This window comes from Hemibagrus wyckioides, linkage group LG18, assembly GCF_019097595.1.
Source record: "Hemibagrus wyckioides isolate EC202008001 linkage group LG18, SWU_Hwy_1.0, whole genome shotgun sequence".
Taxonomy (NCBI): Eukaryota; Metazoa; Chordata; class Actinopteri; order Siluriformes; family Bagridae; genus Hemibagrus; species Hemibagrus wyckioides.
In genome coordinates, this window is record NC_080727.1 from 19,987,501 (window position 1) to 20,003,218 (window position 15,718).

General features: G+C 40.6%; 1 protein-coding gene across 8 annotated transcripts in view; it reads right to left on the bottom strand.

Moving 5' to 3' along the window:
* tenm2b (teneurin transmembrane protein 2b) overlaps window positions 1-15,718 on the bottom strand; it is a 312,231-nt gene that overhangs the window by 70,135 nt on the left and 226,378 nt on the right. For 6 of the 8 annotated variants that reach the window (XM_058415430.1, XM_058415428.1, XM_058415431.1 and 3 more), the window contains one exon: window positions 5,508-5,746. In XM_058415430.1, the coding sequence (XP_058271413.1) occupies window positions 5,508-5,746 (239 nt within the window). Of the gene's footprint in view, window positions 1-5,507; window positions 5,747-6,892; window positions 7,404-8,608; window positions 8,968-15,718 lie in introns of those variants that run through there. The other 2 variants (XM_058415435.1, XM_058415434.1) reach the window with 2 other exon arrangements.

The following is a 15,718-nucleotide window of genomic DNA, read 5'->3' on the forward strand; positions in this document are numbered from 1 at the left end:
ATCATATAAGCATAAACACACAAACACGTACACACATGCACACAAGCACAAAGAGTTGTTCTATATCTAACAGGATTGAGTGTGTTACCAAACCCCTGAATGAGATCAAACTCCGAGCTCACACCTGAACTGAGACTCTTTCAGTGGTCAGAATTTCAGCGTGGATTTTTACACGATTGTGTTACTTCCAACACCAGCCTTTAATTCTTCTAACATAAACAGATAATACATTATACACTGCAACATTTAAACCAATGGATAATGTGTGAATATTATTACTCTTTTCAACAAGCAGAAATCTCAGGGATGAAATATGAAATGCTGAGCAACTTTTTTTTTTCCCGCTCACAAACTCTTCTTTTCACGGTCTGTTTAATAATCAAACTGGGATGACATTTCCCTGAGATGGAAATAATTGAAAACTCGTTAACGTCACGAGCAGCGTGATTAAAAAGCTGAAGATCTCAAAGACCGGGAAGCTGAACCTGGACTCCGGTGCTTCCTGTCGCTATGGAAACGATTCTGGCTAATCTTCGCTTCACGCGAGCGCATACGTTTACATCACGAGTGTGTATTTAACTGCATGATAGAAACACAGACACACAACCTCTGTTTTTTTTTTTTTGTTTGTTTGTTTTTAACACCAGGCTAAATACCGAAGTTAAATACGACTAAGAGAGAAAAAAAAAAGGACAAATGAAGAGCAGGCAAACTTGTAAACCGGAGGAGCGCTGGAGCAGAACCGGGAGAAGGTTTTTGTCGTTTCCGCTCCTGTAACTGCGTGACGCTCTTTCTGGTTGGCTCGGTTGCTCGGTGACATTTACCGTCCATTTCACTGTTGGAAACGAGCCATTGTTCCACTTTTAATTAACTACACATACATTTAACTCGACACATTCCTCCCTTTTCTGTGTCTTCTTAAAACCGGCACGAGCGCTCTGAAAACGAAAGGGCACTTCTTCATCCTTTCCGAATGGTCTGATTTATTTATGACTTACTTTGTCTCATTAGAAGGAGCAGCACACATTCTACACAGCCTCCAAAATATTTACTTACTATCGCGGCTTAAGAACTAACACTCGGAGAGAGACGTCGATATCCCGAATATTCATTCATTATTTAAGATTCATCACCGATCATTAATTGAACGTAAGCTATTTATCCACGTTGTGCGAAAGGTCAGAGGTTTTGAGTCTCCGGAATAAAGCCGGTCCGATCTAACATCATCATCATCATCATCTGCTCATTAAAGCGTGCTAAGAAAAATCCTGGAATCCGTGTTATTCCGGCGTTTCTGTGTGCTCGAGTCGTTACGCCGGTTATCTAATTTGTAATGAAAATTTTCAGAGAATACGTGAGAGAGAATGCACAATGGAAGGCTTTTCAGCGCTGTATAGAAAGCAGCGGATGAACTCGGTGCTCCTCTGGGCGCACGGCTGTGCCTGGAGCACAACAATGAAGCACATCAGCGCTCTATCAAAGACCCTTTGAAGCCTTTGACTCTCAGCAGTAAATGTCAGTCTTTTGAGTGAGTCACGTAAGTGCGTTCTTAATGGCCGGAGCATGGCATGTACGTACAACCATGGCAACACTGGCGCATCGCCGCTAACTAACAAACTGTACTTGTGGTAGGAGGTTTAATGAGGAGGACCATTAGTCAAGCAGAACAGAAATGACGGAAAAAAAAAATGTCCTTTTACTTCCTTACAGTGAACTGATGCTGTTTTTTTCTCCCTAAACGATGCTCATACATACGTTCTACAATTAGCCTACTTTCTATGTACTCTATGTATTCCCAAAGGCAGAAAAAATGGAGTTTATTTCTGTTGTTGTTGTGTCCATGTTCATCATCGAATGTCTTCATCATGTCTCGCTCCACAGTGGTGGTTAATATGAAGCTCATATGAAAGTAGACACTCAGGACTTTAAGAATTTGTAAAGCTTCATAAGTGTTTCTGTTTTTAGCCTACTCGGGGTGATATATTCATAGAAAAGATTTTTTTTCTTCTAACCAAATGCTGATATCAAACCCAATTTCTGCTCTCTTGGACGCTAAAATTTGACCACTAAAATTCTGTGTAAGGTTATCCAACAGAGGTCGTCTCACACTGAAAGCCAGCAGAGTCCTGACTCGATTTATATCAGACTCACAGCCAAAAAAATCATTCATTTCTTTATTCTGATTGAAAATGTTCCATTCTTATTCCAGGCTACTGGATGAAAGCTAGCTATATATTTAAATAATGCTAGCTACTAACATTAGCTAACACATCACCTAGCTAACTTACAGCTGGCTACATGATATAGTACATATATTAATAGTTTTGTCTTACTTAAACAGTGGGTACCATGCTGCGTCCTTGTATGAATACTTAAACATGGATCTGTTTATAGAGATACTTTTTCAGTCTTTGCTTTAACTCAAAACAAAAACCCTTCAGTCATCGTCAGCTCCATGGCTGTTAACTGAGAGAAGTCTGATGAGAACGTCCAGGAAGGCTACGGTAACTCAAATGGCCGCTCTGAATAACCGTTGGGAGAGGAAAAGCATCTCAAATAGCACGAGAGCTAAACTAGCGCCAACTTCCACCAAGAACAGGGATCTGAGGCTACAGTGGACACAGGGCTGAAACTGGACAACTCAAGATGTAAAAAGATGTAAAAAAAACCCAGCGATCTCGCTGTTTTCCGAGCACCAAGCTTTCGGATGGATGGATACACAGGTATTAAGGGTTAAACGCAGTCCATAATTAATATCCAAGGAATCAGGATTATCAGCAATAGCTATCAGCAATAGCTCAAACTCTACTGGAGACTGGAAATATACAGTTAGCAAGTTCATACAAAATATACCGATGATTAAATTCGATGTTTTATACAACAATCTTTTTTCTCCCAGAAGATTAAATGTTTTCGTTCTCTAGCTGGTGCTGCAACTTAAACAGCAAAGTGATAAAATGTTCTTAGCCTAATGATAATCTAGCTTTTTGTTAGTGTTTTTATTGTAGGTGTGTTACTGTAGCAGTTATCACACGCAATAAACACTGTGAAATTGCTTCACAACAACTCTTTAGCTCTCGAGTCTTCTCAGGAACACATACAGCTCTGAAATATAGCAACATTAATGAGACCGATCTCTTTCAAGGATGCCGTTTAAGGGAGACATTATACAGACATTATATATATATATATTTTTTTTTAACGTATGATACGGACAGAACTATGTGGACACCTGGTCATCACACTACAGCTTTTTGAACATCCCATACTTTTTGCAATTATAATCCTCTCTGCTCTTTTGAGAAGCTTTCCACCAGATGTGTGGATTAGTATTCATTCATCTACAAGAACATTAATGAGATCAGGCTCTGATGTTGATGATGGTCAGGAGGTCCGATGTTCAGAGACTAGGTTTAGTGCAGGACACTTGGGACTCTTCTTCCAGTCTAACCTTAACACACCGTGGAGCATGCTTTGTGCACGGGGGCATTGTCATGCTGGAACAAATTGTAATGCTACAGCATGCAACAACTCCTGTTTGGTGAAGAACCACGTATAGGTGTGATGATCAGATACCTTTAGCCATATAGCGTATATGTTTCATTTGATTTAATTTACATTACATCTACATTACACATTGACGAAAAAGCTTCTCGTACACACTCGTGCATTATCGTAAATACGTGCTGTAAAGCAGAAGTGCCATAATGAAGGAGGCGTCCGATCAAATGATGAGCTCTAAGGATTAAATGAGATTGTGTACATTACAACGGACGTAGAGTGAGTAGTCTCACTCCGGTGTTTTTTGTTCAGCAAACGATCATCACGGCGGAGCTGTACGCCCTCGCGCCGGATCCTTTCGTCGCTCTCGAATCAAAATGCCTTCGGTTTCTTCGGTTAAGCTTTCACAGGGGAATACTGTAGCAGCGCAATTAGCACTTTCTCTTCTGCAGTCTGTGTTCGAGAGAAAAGGCAAGCAAACAAACCGCGTAGCTGCAAAACGGCTCAGGAAAAGAGATGGATCATAAGATCAGAGGATGGAATAAATTCCAGATGTACTGTTGTGTAATATAAGACACCGAATACAATACAACTAATCCTACAGATAAGTTTACTCTCAACTTATTCATGTGTTTGCAAATGTCATGCTAATGTTCTGAGCTCAGAAATAGCAACTAATAAAAACAAAAACAAACAAACAAACAAACAAAAAATAATTTATATATCTATAATAAAAATAAAAATAAATAAATTAAATAAAATTTTTAATAGAAAAATATATATAAACATATAAATCCCACCAACAAAGTAAACAGGGAAGCAGTGCGTGCTTTATTATTATTATTACTATTATTATTATTATTATTACTATTATTATTATTATTAAGAATGTTTTGAAGTGCACTCTTTTTTCAGATAATGGAAGTTTTAAGACCTTAACTATTAAAAAAAAATCATCATATATTAAAAAACAGATATAATCATGTGCCTCTTCCACCGGTCCTCCTAAATCAAGAAGTTTATAGTAGTGTTTAGGAGGACTCAGCTCTCCATGAGAATGTCTCATGTAATTCATGAAGGAAATATATATGTATAGTTTGAAAACCACCAGGTTACACAATTCCATTTCATTCTATACAGTAGGAAGGAAATGATTTATAATCACACTCTCTGGTGTATCCCAGATGAGGATGGGTTCCGATATTGAGTCTGGTTCCTCTGAAGGTTTCTACTTGATTAGTTTAATTATACGATTTGTCATTTTTATTCTTATTAAGCTGCTTTGTGACAATGTCCATTGTTACAACTGTAATACAAATAAAATTGAACTGAATTGATTAATTTTACTATAAGGACAGCAGAGCAAATCAGATGTAATAAAGATGTGAAAAGTAGCATCTGTTATTCTCCCCCCAATCTCGCTGTTATTTGAGCCAAGCTATCGGACCAAAAAGCTGTAGAAAGGCTATTACTCTTAGCTAATGCTATGGGCTATTATACTATCTAGGAAATTATTAGTGTAACCCTGTAATGGACTGTCCAGTCTAGTAGCATGTTGTGAGCATTATGAGCATTATATCAGCCATAGATATATTATTTATTCTTTTTCTCAGGCTTTGTGTCGGAAACAATGCCACCGTGATGAGCAGACGTTTCTGATTAATGATTTTATTCTAATTTCTTTGCAAGAAAATCTTGGTGGTGAAGAGTATATTTTTTTTAAAAATAGTCTAATTTGGTGTAATAAAACACAACCTGGCAACCCTGTACCTGCTTTCTCTCCTGTTCACTAGATTGAGCATTGTAATCAGGCAGCATAATTCCTGCCTCAATGGGCTTCTATAAGAGTTTGTTTTGTAGTTCCCATTTTTGACCACTAGGTGCAGTAATCACTGATATTGTAAAGCAGCTTTTCACAAACATGGTTCGACATTAACCATTACACTTCCTTTTCTAGTTAAAAACTATCCTGCAACAAAGACATACTAGAAATAAGACAAGCTTACCAATGAAGTAGGAGAGCAGCACGGCGAGCAGGATGGCAGCGGCGATGGCGGACATGGCAGCACATTTCCAGCTGCAGTACTTGGACGGCTTTTTGAGTTTGAAGGAGCTCCTGGAGAAGGTGTTCCTTGGCAAGAGGCGCGGTGGCGGCGAGTAGACGGAACCCCCGGTGAGGGGGTAACCGGGAGAGGAACTGCTGAACAGAGGAGTGCTTCCGGATGGAGTCTTGAACAGGAAGTGCCTGTATGAAGAGGAAACAGAGATGACGCTAAATGCAAAACTTCCCAACAAACGCCTAGATAACATGCTTGAGTACAGGCGAAAGAAACGTGGCTATTAAGAGCTAATGACTGTTAGCAGACTCGATGGCATTGTTCTACTGAGAAACTATGCATTAAAGAGATCTGTTAAATGGTCTGTTTAGAGGAGAAAATTGCATCCTTGGGGAGAATTGAACAGTACACCAGGTATTATCGAAACAAAATCGCTTCCGTTGCCAGCACTTAATTCACTGTGTTACACAACTGAAAACTAGACATCAGTGTCGAGTCTAGGCTTTTCATTTGTAAGCAAAATTCAGTGTGTGGGCTGCTGCCAGATCTGCATAAATACATACAGCAGATTGGACAATGACGCTGAAAGGCTGGCCAATGTAATGTTGGAGGTTTCACACCTGAATATGCATGGTCTAGTGGACACTTTTTCACTGATTTCACATTTTCTCAGTGAGAGCAGTGTAAAGGTTGAATTAGCAAAACTGGACATAGATATTGCAATCCACACAACATAATGGGAGACATATCAGAGTTCAAAAAAGAGGACAAATTGTTGGTGTGCTTCTTGTTGGTGTAAGTCTTCATGGTGTATCAAGAACCACAGGACTATTTCCACCAGGGGTGTCCAATCTTATCTGCAAAGGGCCAGTGTGGGTGATATCAATCAAGCAGGAGCCACACCTGATTCCACATGGTTAATCGGTTGATCTTGGCTTTTAATAGAATCAGGTGTGGCTTCTGCTTGGTTGGACTGAAAACCTGCACCCACACCGGCCCTTTCCGGACAAGACTGGACACCCCTGATTTACACCGCTTGACAGACACCCTTATCTTAAGCAGTTAAGAGTTAAGGGCCTTGCTCAAGAACCCAGCAGTGACAGCGTGTGGTCCTGAGATTTGAACGGTCAGTGGTTTGATTGGTACCCCAGTGTCCTTGACCACCATGAAGGATGAACCACATACAACAGCAGTAACTGTCCATGTCAGAGAAACCCAACAGATGAAAACTTGTTCTGTGGACAATCTGAAACATGTATTGTTCTCTGATGAGTCCACCTTACACTACATCCAAGAGATTTACGGTGTGGAGAAGCCCCAAAAAAGCTAACCACCTGGACCGTTGTGTGCCCAGAGTTGAGCACAGGGATGGATCATCCCCCCAGGTTGACCTGGCCACTGGTTCTGCAACAGGAATGGCTCTCTTTGGCTACTGTGCAGGATGTGCATCCATCATTCCTAAGACAAAGTGATGTACACCATACTAATAAGTTGTTATGGTTTAAAACCAGGTGTTTTAGTTTCATTGCCCAGCCCCTGTATATCCACTATCACAGTAACAAACAAGTTAATATGCCCCTCTCTTAAAAAAGGATAAACAGACACCTTCCAGCCTTGAGCTACACCACTTACACAGCTAGCAATCTAATCTGCTAACTCGATCTTGATAGCTATCTAGCCAACAAATGAGAAAACCTAAAACTACAGCAACTGTCTCACCTTTCGTTAGCTGGCTAGTTATCTAGATAATTGCCTTATTCTTCTACCAATTCCTTGACACTAGGCTAGGTGTTATGCTTAGTTTTTAACCATGCTAATACCAATCTCCATAGATAGCACCAACTATAACTTGATATAACTAAAAGTGAATACTTTTAACCACCATTTTAAAAAGATTTCTGAGAGTCAAAATAATGTTTGTTATGAGTGATTCAAAGCATGTACTTTGTTCCCTCATATCATTTTTCTTTCATTACTTCAAACATGATGCTGCAGTTTGGAGATCTGGGTTTATCTAAAACCAGTTCAATATAAATAATAATAATATTTCTGCTACATTTATATGACCAGACATGACACACCCCTGTCTGGTCTGCATATTATAAATATATTAGGTTTTCAAGTCTGAGCTAAATAATAAATTAAGAGCTGTCATGATGTTGGACTGAACAGGAGAAGCTTACACAGTGTGTGGACTTTGTGTATGAGCGGCACTGCTCCAGAACTCCATTCCCTGCTGAAAGAAATTGTTTTTAAACCTTCCCATCCAATTCACCCCCCTCTCCTAGTACACCCTGAGCCAGGATTTACAGGTTGCCCATAATACACATTTGTGATCAAGTGGCCAAGAGTCTGCACTGATTGTGCATCACTGTTGCCCCAAGCCCAGCATGCTTAATGGCTCTCAGCCTCTCACACTTAGTCTGGACCTCATGGATCCTCTGTAGTCCAAACCTCAACCTGGAGAGTTGTAAGTCCATGAGGATACACACAAAGAGAATACAAGCGCACGAGATCATAGTGGCCATGAAGTCTTTTGTCTTTGAGACAACGCCAGTACAGTGTGTATGTGGGCCAGATTTGTGTTGTAGCAAAGGGGTGACAGGTGGGCAGAAAATTTTGCATGCGAGGTCTGTTGCATCAACATGTGTGTTGATGTTCATGTTTGTGTGTGTATGTGCCTGCGGGGCAGATGGGAGAGCGATGAAAATGGAAGCGAGTTGACCAAGCAGCTTTGATGAGTGCTTGGCCTGGCTCAGGCACCACTTTGGTGTTTAACTAGCCTCAGATCTGTTTCCATCAATGCTGCTCAAAACAGGAAGTCCAGGCTGACCCCACCTGGCCTTGGCTCAAGCTCCTGCTGAGTCTCCAACTGCTGCTTCATCCCCAAACCCGTAACTACACCCCTGCGTGCCAAAGAGCTCCAGCATTACTCTGCCTCAGCCACCTGCTAACACTCTCCCTCCGTCACCTCATCCAACAGCCGAGACCAAAGCTAAGCTTTACACAGCCAACCAATCAATCAGGATGTTATTAGTCCTGGACCTCACCGTTTTAATGTTCAACCCAAAACGATGGGCTTTAAGCTGGGCCTTGAATGAGTCCATGCTTCTGGCGTAAAAGTGTGTGTGTGAGAGAGAGAGATCTCCGACTGCTTTATGCCTGTAAGAAAACAAAAGGCCCAAGTGGCTGGGGCTTGGTGATGAATAGATTTATATGTGGGACAAAAAAACTGTTCTCTTAATTCTATAAGGGGCAGGCAGCTGTAACTGGTGCGACACTGCTCTGTCTGCTCGGTATATGAATTGAATTGATTCTGGAGGAGAGTTGTTAAGGAGAAAATTTGTACTGCAAAATGAATTTTCCCATAAGAAATAATGTAAATGCAGATAATCCGTTCCAGCCACCTAAAAATATTAGCAATATTCCCAGTAGGAAGCGTATGTAAACTATTTGGCTGCTTACAAAAAACTGACCCAAGCCAAGCATTCCATGTCAAGGGTCCTCACAGGAAGTCATGCCACCAAGCTTGGGCTAAAAATAGAACAGACCGCCCATGCCACCAATCTGTCAACAAAAAAACGCCAGAAAAATCACCTAGCTTTTGAACACATGCCAACCTTGGTATCGTGGGTTGACTCTTTTGAAACAGCTTTTGCTGACTGAAAAAAAATTGTAAAATTTGTAAACTCGCTTCAGTTGGCTTCACTTGGCTTTCCACTGATGCTAACAAGTTTTGCATTGCATGCCGATGTGAATTTCTTGCAAAAGTTCAATTCCTAAGGTGAAGGGCATTCGTATGCCGAGGTACCACTGCAGTCAGAATTAAGAAAAAATATTCTGTATAGTTAACAAAACATGATTTCTTATGCTAATTCTAATTTAAATACGTTGCTTCTTGAATAGATTGAATGATATGGAGTGAGGGTGAACTAATGTAAACTAGCTACACTGTGAAATCTCTCTGATCTGGTAATGTGTCTGTTACAAAACACCAGCATCGTGGGACTCATTCTCAGCTCAGGTGTGAACTCGGGGTTTAATTTTATCCAGGGTTTTAAAAAAAATACACGCTCAAATCATGATGGCTGTCCGAAAATGAATTGCGTCAATGTCACTCGATTCAATCACGTGGAACCAGCGTACGCATTTGAATTAATAAAACTCGACAAGCTTTTTTTTTTGATGTGGGGGTGATGTATTAGCAAGGATCAGGACATGGAAATGAGAGATATGATTAAAGGTTGTGAGTTCAAATCCCAGCATTGCCCTTAATCCTCATCTGATCTGTTGTATCCTGCCTCAGCTGTAAGTAACCTCAGTCAGCTGAATGAAATGAATGTAAATGAAGCTGCTGATGATCTGAGAATACCAAAGAACAGTGGATGTCTTTACCAAAAGTGATGATTTTAGAGATTTTCATATCATGCCAACAGAATCCGTAATAATCCCTAATAGATTTTGTCGTGTTTTTTTTATTTCTTTCTATTCCAATTATGAGCACCAAGAATCAAAAAGCATCAGATTTCAACGATTTATTACATTTTAGGAACCAAAGATGAATGCATTACTCGGCTTGAACAGATAACGAGTCCTAAATGGAGGCAGATACAAACAGGAGGTGCACTATTAATTATTTACAGAGATTCACGGGTTGTCTAGTTGAGCCTAGAGGTGTTCGTCTAGGCTAAAGTGCAGTGACGTGAGTGGGGTGTTCTTTAATTCTTACTAACATGGACATGAGCTTGCCAGATGTGAAGCTCAAGTAAAGGCACTATTCATTAACGTCAACATATGTTAGTAAAAGAAAGAAGAAAAAAAACCCATTCTGGTTTAGACCACACCCACTTGTTTTAAGTTTGAATACAGAGAGCATTACACAGATCCAGATTGTATTGTTTGAGGAAATTTCATTTCATCAGCACAGAGGTAATACCCAGGGGAAGCCTGTATATGCTGGGAGAAAAAATGGTCCAAGAATACACCCCTGAGGAACCCCTTTGTTAAAAATGTGTTTTTTGTGGGGTTTTTTCGTATTTGTAGTGTACACCCTGAACTCTAGAAGTGCAGTGTAAGAACATCCAGTACGACACATACAGTGTAGAAAGGATGTTGTGCTCGATATTATTAAACGCTGCTGTGAGGTGCAGGAGTAACAACAGGGTTAGTTTGCCATTATCGCTGCTAACTTTCAGTGCTGTGACAGCTTGGAAAGCCCGGCTAGAACTGCTTACACATGTCACACTGGTTGAAGTGAGGCTGAAGTGTAACTACTACTTTTTCAATCATGCTGCTACAGAGCATCAGTTCTGCACTGTGTGAGCTATGATACTGCATTTTGGTGACAAATTAAGCTTATGCTCTCATGGTGTCCACTATATCCACTTATTATGAATAAATACAACGTTCTTTTGATCATATTTATGCATTACTCTATTACAATCGACAAAACAAAGGTTCCAGGAAGAACCAAAAAAGAGTTCTTAAAAGAACCCCTGTTCTCAGTGCCATTAAAAACATTTTTATAGATTAAAGAACCTTTTCCAACCACAAAGTACCTTTTGTTCAAATGGAAATCATAGCCCATGTTCCATGGATGTTAAAGCTCCTTTACAGAACCATATACCCTGACAAAGAACCATTTAAAAACCTTTATATTTTAAGAATGTAGGAATCATTTCTTTCCTGATGGGAGTAGTCTCTTTCAGGGTGACTCCGCCCCATCCACCAGTCACAAGGGCTCACTGAATGATGGCCTTCATACCCATCACCACAATATAATAACAGGAGATAATGGAGTGACATGTTATACAGGGGTCTCCCTCATCATCGTCATCATCATCATCATCATCATCTTCATTATTAGGGGACAGTGGTAGCTCAAGCTTTTAAGGTTCTGGGTTGTTGATTGGAGGATCAGGGTTCAAGCTGCCAAGCTGCCACTGCTGAGCATCCCTCTTCCCCACCCCACTGACACTGTGCCCTGACCCCACCCTGCAAAGTTGGTGTATGTGAATACATAATTTCACTGTGCTGTAATGAATATATGACAAAAGCTTCTATTCTATTCTATTCTATTCTATTCTATTCTATTCTCCAGTACAGTTCCAGCGACTCAGCTCTAATCTGGTAGCTGATGGCTCCCTAGCACAGCAACTAATTTTAGACAAAATCTTTGTGTCTTTATAATAATCCGTCTATATGCCCAAGCCGCATTATGCACGGCAAAACAACCGGGTCTAGGAACACGCTGGATGCTTGCTGGCAAGAGCACTGAGGGCTGACAGAGGAAGTCAGTTCGGGTGAGCGAGTATTGAGTGAGTCTGAGCTAAGTGTGTATGAAGAGGAGTGGATAAGGGCACTCAACTGGACAGAAAGAAAATCCTTCCATTCCCCACCCTGTTGCTTCAGTGTGTGGATGCGTGCAGATATGCAGACTTGAATTCTCAAAAAAAGGAACCTTCCTTCGTTCTACTGGCGTCTGAGTCTATATGCTATGCTAGATTATGCATACACAAAAAAGAGAAGTGGTAGCTCAGTAGTTAAGGCATTAAACTACTGATCAGAAGGCTGTGAGTTTGAATTACAGGACCAACAAGCTGTCACTGCTGGACACTTGAGCAAGGCCCTTGACTGCTCAATTGCATAAATGAGATAAATTTCAGTCTCTCTGGATAAGGGTGTGTGCCAAATGCTGTAAATGTACGTAACCAGTGAAACACAAGCAAATAATCACTATCCTGTGATTCTTTACTCTCTGAAGCATTTACTCATCTAAATCACCAACATGGTAGACCCCGTATTTGAAATCCGATCGTTCCAGCCACTTCAGGAGGTCTGAGATGCATTTTAGCTGTAAACACATATTCAAGTAAAAATGCATCAGTGCTCCAGGGGATGAATACTACCACTCATCAGTTTTTTTAATGTACAGATACTAGAAAAGTCTCTCCAGGCTACATTGTCAAGCCTGTTGTGACGGAAAGGAGCTGTAGTGTGATTACACATGGGGTTATACAATACACATCAGGCACTCTGGGGAAGAAAAAAGCTGCAGGTGGTTTATTTCAGATCAGCTGTAGATTCTAGAAACCTACATCTGATATTGTCCATGTGACTGGGGAGAGCTAGCTTGTGGAATAGAATGGCATGTGCATCAGTGATTTCTCCTGCCTCGGAGCCAAACGTTTTAAAATCCAAATTCCACTCTGGATCGTCGACGACGGTATCGGGAATCGCTGAGAGATTCGCCAATAACCATCACGCTAGCTATCAAGCTGGACGATTTAAACTCCTGTCTGAAGACGCTGTATCTGCAGGGTTAAGATCGACACGGAAGAGTGTTGAGTTTTGTAAACTGTTTCCTTTTCATCTGTTTTGTATCCTATACGAACCTTAATAACCTGCTGACTGACTTCGGAACGGCAGAACAAAACGTTTTTCTAAACAGATAAATATCTTCACTAATAAAACATGAACTGGGGTTTAAAAAGGAAAAAATATTTCTACACACAGTTTATAGGACTTTAAATAAAATTTTACAAGAAGCTTAGATGTAGCTAGAAATTTATTTACTTAGGAGTTACTTATTTAGTTTATTTATTTATTCAGAAGTTTATTTATAGTCCAGACATCAGATGTGCAGCATGCAGTAGCAAGACTAATGCTAGCAAATTTAGGAACACTCAGCTCAATTTTTTTTTCATTGTAATGACAGGCATGAATACTCTGCCTTCTTTCTCCCCCTTAGAGCCACAGGTGATAATATCGTCAATTGATTATAGTCATAGGGGCATTAAATAATCATCAGGGCATGAGAAGATGATCTTGTAAATGCAGAATTTAACGCAAAATTGAGCAAACTTTGCGAATAGTCTGAGAGCGTCATCACTGGACGCATTCAGCCGACGCCCTCTTCCATTCACGTCAGTACAGCTCATAGAAAATTTGCCAGATTAACCAAGTAGCCTAAAGGATGCTCCTACATGAAGAAGGTGGACAAGTTTCTCTGTACAGCTTGTCTTATAAACCCTAAAACCTCCGCAAACGTCTGATCACATAAGTCATTACCACAGACTGCATGAGCCTGATTACAGCTCTGGAGCTGAAGTGCCTCAGACGTCAGGATGTTCTCTTTGTCTTTCAGAACGGTCGCAGTAACAGGGGGACGCTTGAGCAGTCTCAGCCTCTAGGCTGAAATCATATGTCAATGCTGTGGAAGGACAGAACCGGAGGGACGTGTGAACAAAAGAGATGGATGCAAGGAGACACATGAAGGAGGATGGAGGACTGAGGGGCCAATAAACGTGTTACGACAGAGACAAATTCACACGCTGGACCAACTGCGGTCGTTAACCCCAACTCACTGAAATACAGTGGTCAGGTCCCAGCTGTCTCTCTGTCTCCGTCTGTCTCTCACTGTGTGTTTCACACACACACTGTCATGTAGTATGACATTAGAGGAGTTTTTCCCACAGACTGCTGTATTACTGTACTGTAGCTTACAATAAGTTATTATGCAGCTAACACACAAATAACCAGACGTCATTTCACATCAGGTCAATTCGCTTAATATTACAGTGGAACCTCGGCATATGAATGCCCTCCTTTACGAATTTTCCCCTTAAGAATTAAAATTTTGCAAGTAATTTGCATCGGCATACTAAGCATTTTCGGCACACGAACGAACCAAACTGAACCAGAGCGCTGGCACCGGTTGCGTGTACATCCGGGAGCCATTTAAAACTCATTAGCGTCAGTGGAAAGGCAACCGAAGCAAGTTTATGAATTTTACGATTTTTTTTCAATCAGTGAAAGTTTTTTGGGAAAAGTCAACCCATGATACCGACGTTGCCTTCGGCATCCGTTCAAAAGCTAGGTGATTTTTCAGGCGTTTTTTTGTTGACAGATTGGTGGCGTGGCCGGTCTGTTCTATTTGTAGCCCAAGCTTGGTGGCACGACTTCCTGTGAGGATGCCAGTCTTTACATGGAATGCTTGGCTTGGGTCAGTTCTTTGTAAGCAGCCATACAGTTTACATACGCTTCGTATTGGGAATATTGGTCATATTTTTGAGTGGCTGGAACGGATTATCTGCATTTACATTATTTAAGAACTTAAAGAACTCGCTATATCACTCGATACATTTACAAAGACAGACTCATGTTTGGTTCAACTCAGCAGGACAAATTAGCCTTTTTGTTACCTCAACATCGGTTTGATGGATAAAACCTAAAAACAAGGGCTTTGTTACGTAGCCTGGAATAAAATGCCACGTATCGCTCACTGAACTGAGAAGCAAAGATCTAACACCATGCTAACAACTACAGCTCTACTCACGCTGAGTATGCTAATACTTCTGATGACACAAGCTAGCTTTCAGAGTATAGAAAATGAACAGATAAAGATAGATAGAGGATTCAGAAGCATCGGAAATGTTCTTGTTATCACATCCATCATTGTTGGGAAATCTAATAAACTGATGTCTGATGCAAAAAAAAGAAAAAATCACAAAATATATTACTTAAAAAAATCTGTAGATGACAGGAGAGTAACTGATGGGTCGGCTTACTTGCACTAGTTTCATCTTTGTGGCAAGACAGCTCAGTTTTACATGAAAATATTTCAAAAACGGTGATGAGTGAAATATATTATGGCGACATTTGTGTATATTTATATAGCAGACGCTTTTATCCAAAAACGAGGAACTACAAACAAAGCTCTATCAAGCAAAGTAGAGCTACAAGAATACAGGCTTATAATCGAGTGCTAAAGGAGTCGAGGTGTAAGAGCTAGAGTACATTTTTAAAAATTTATTTCGTTTCGGGGTTAGTTAGGGGTAAGTTCTGGATTAAGCGGTCAAGGATCTTGGTAGATCTTTTGCTGTATTTTGAAGCTAGTGAGGGATCCTGATGTCTGTGTTGAGTCTGGAGGACCGTTCCACCACTGAGGGAGAGTCAGTTGGAAAGTTCTGGAAAGGGACCTCCAGCTTTGCTGAGTCATTGTTAACCGCTTGAGGTTGCTAGAGGGGACATAAACTTCAAGAAGAGTGTTGAGACAAGGTCTTGAACCTGAGCATCAAGGTCTTGTGATGAAATGTTCCATCATGAATTTCATTCTCACAAACTGCTGCTCACCTAAACACAGATTAATTACAGGGCTG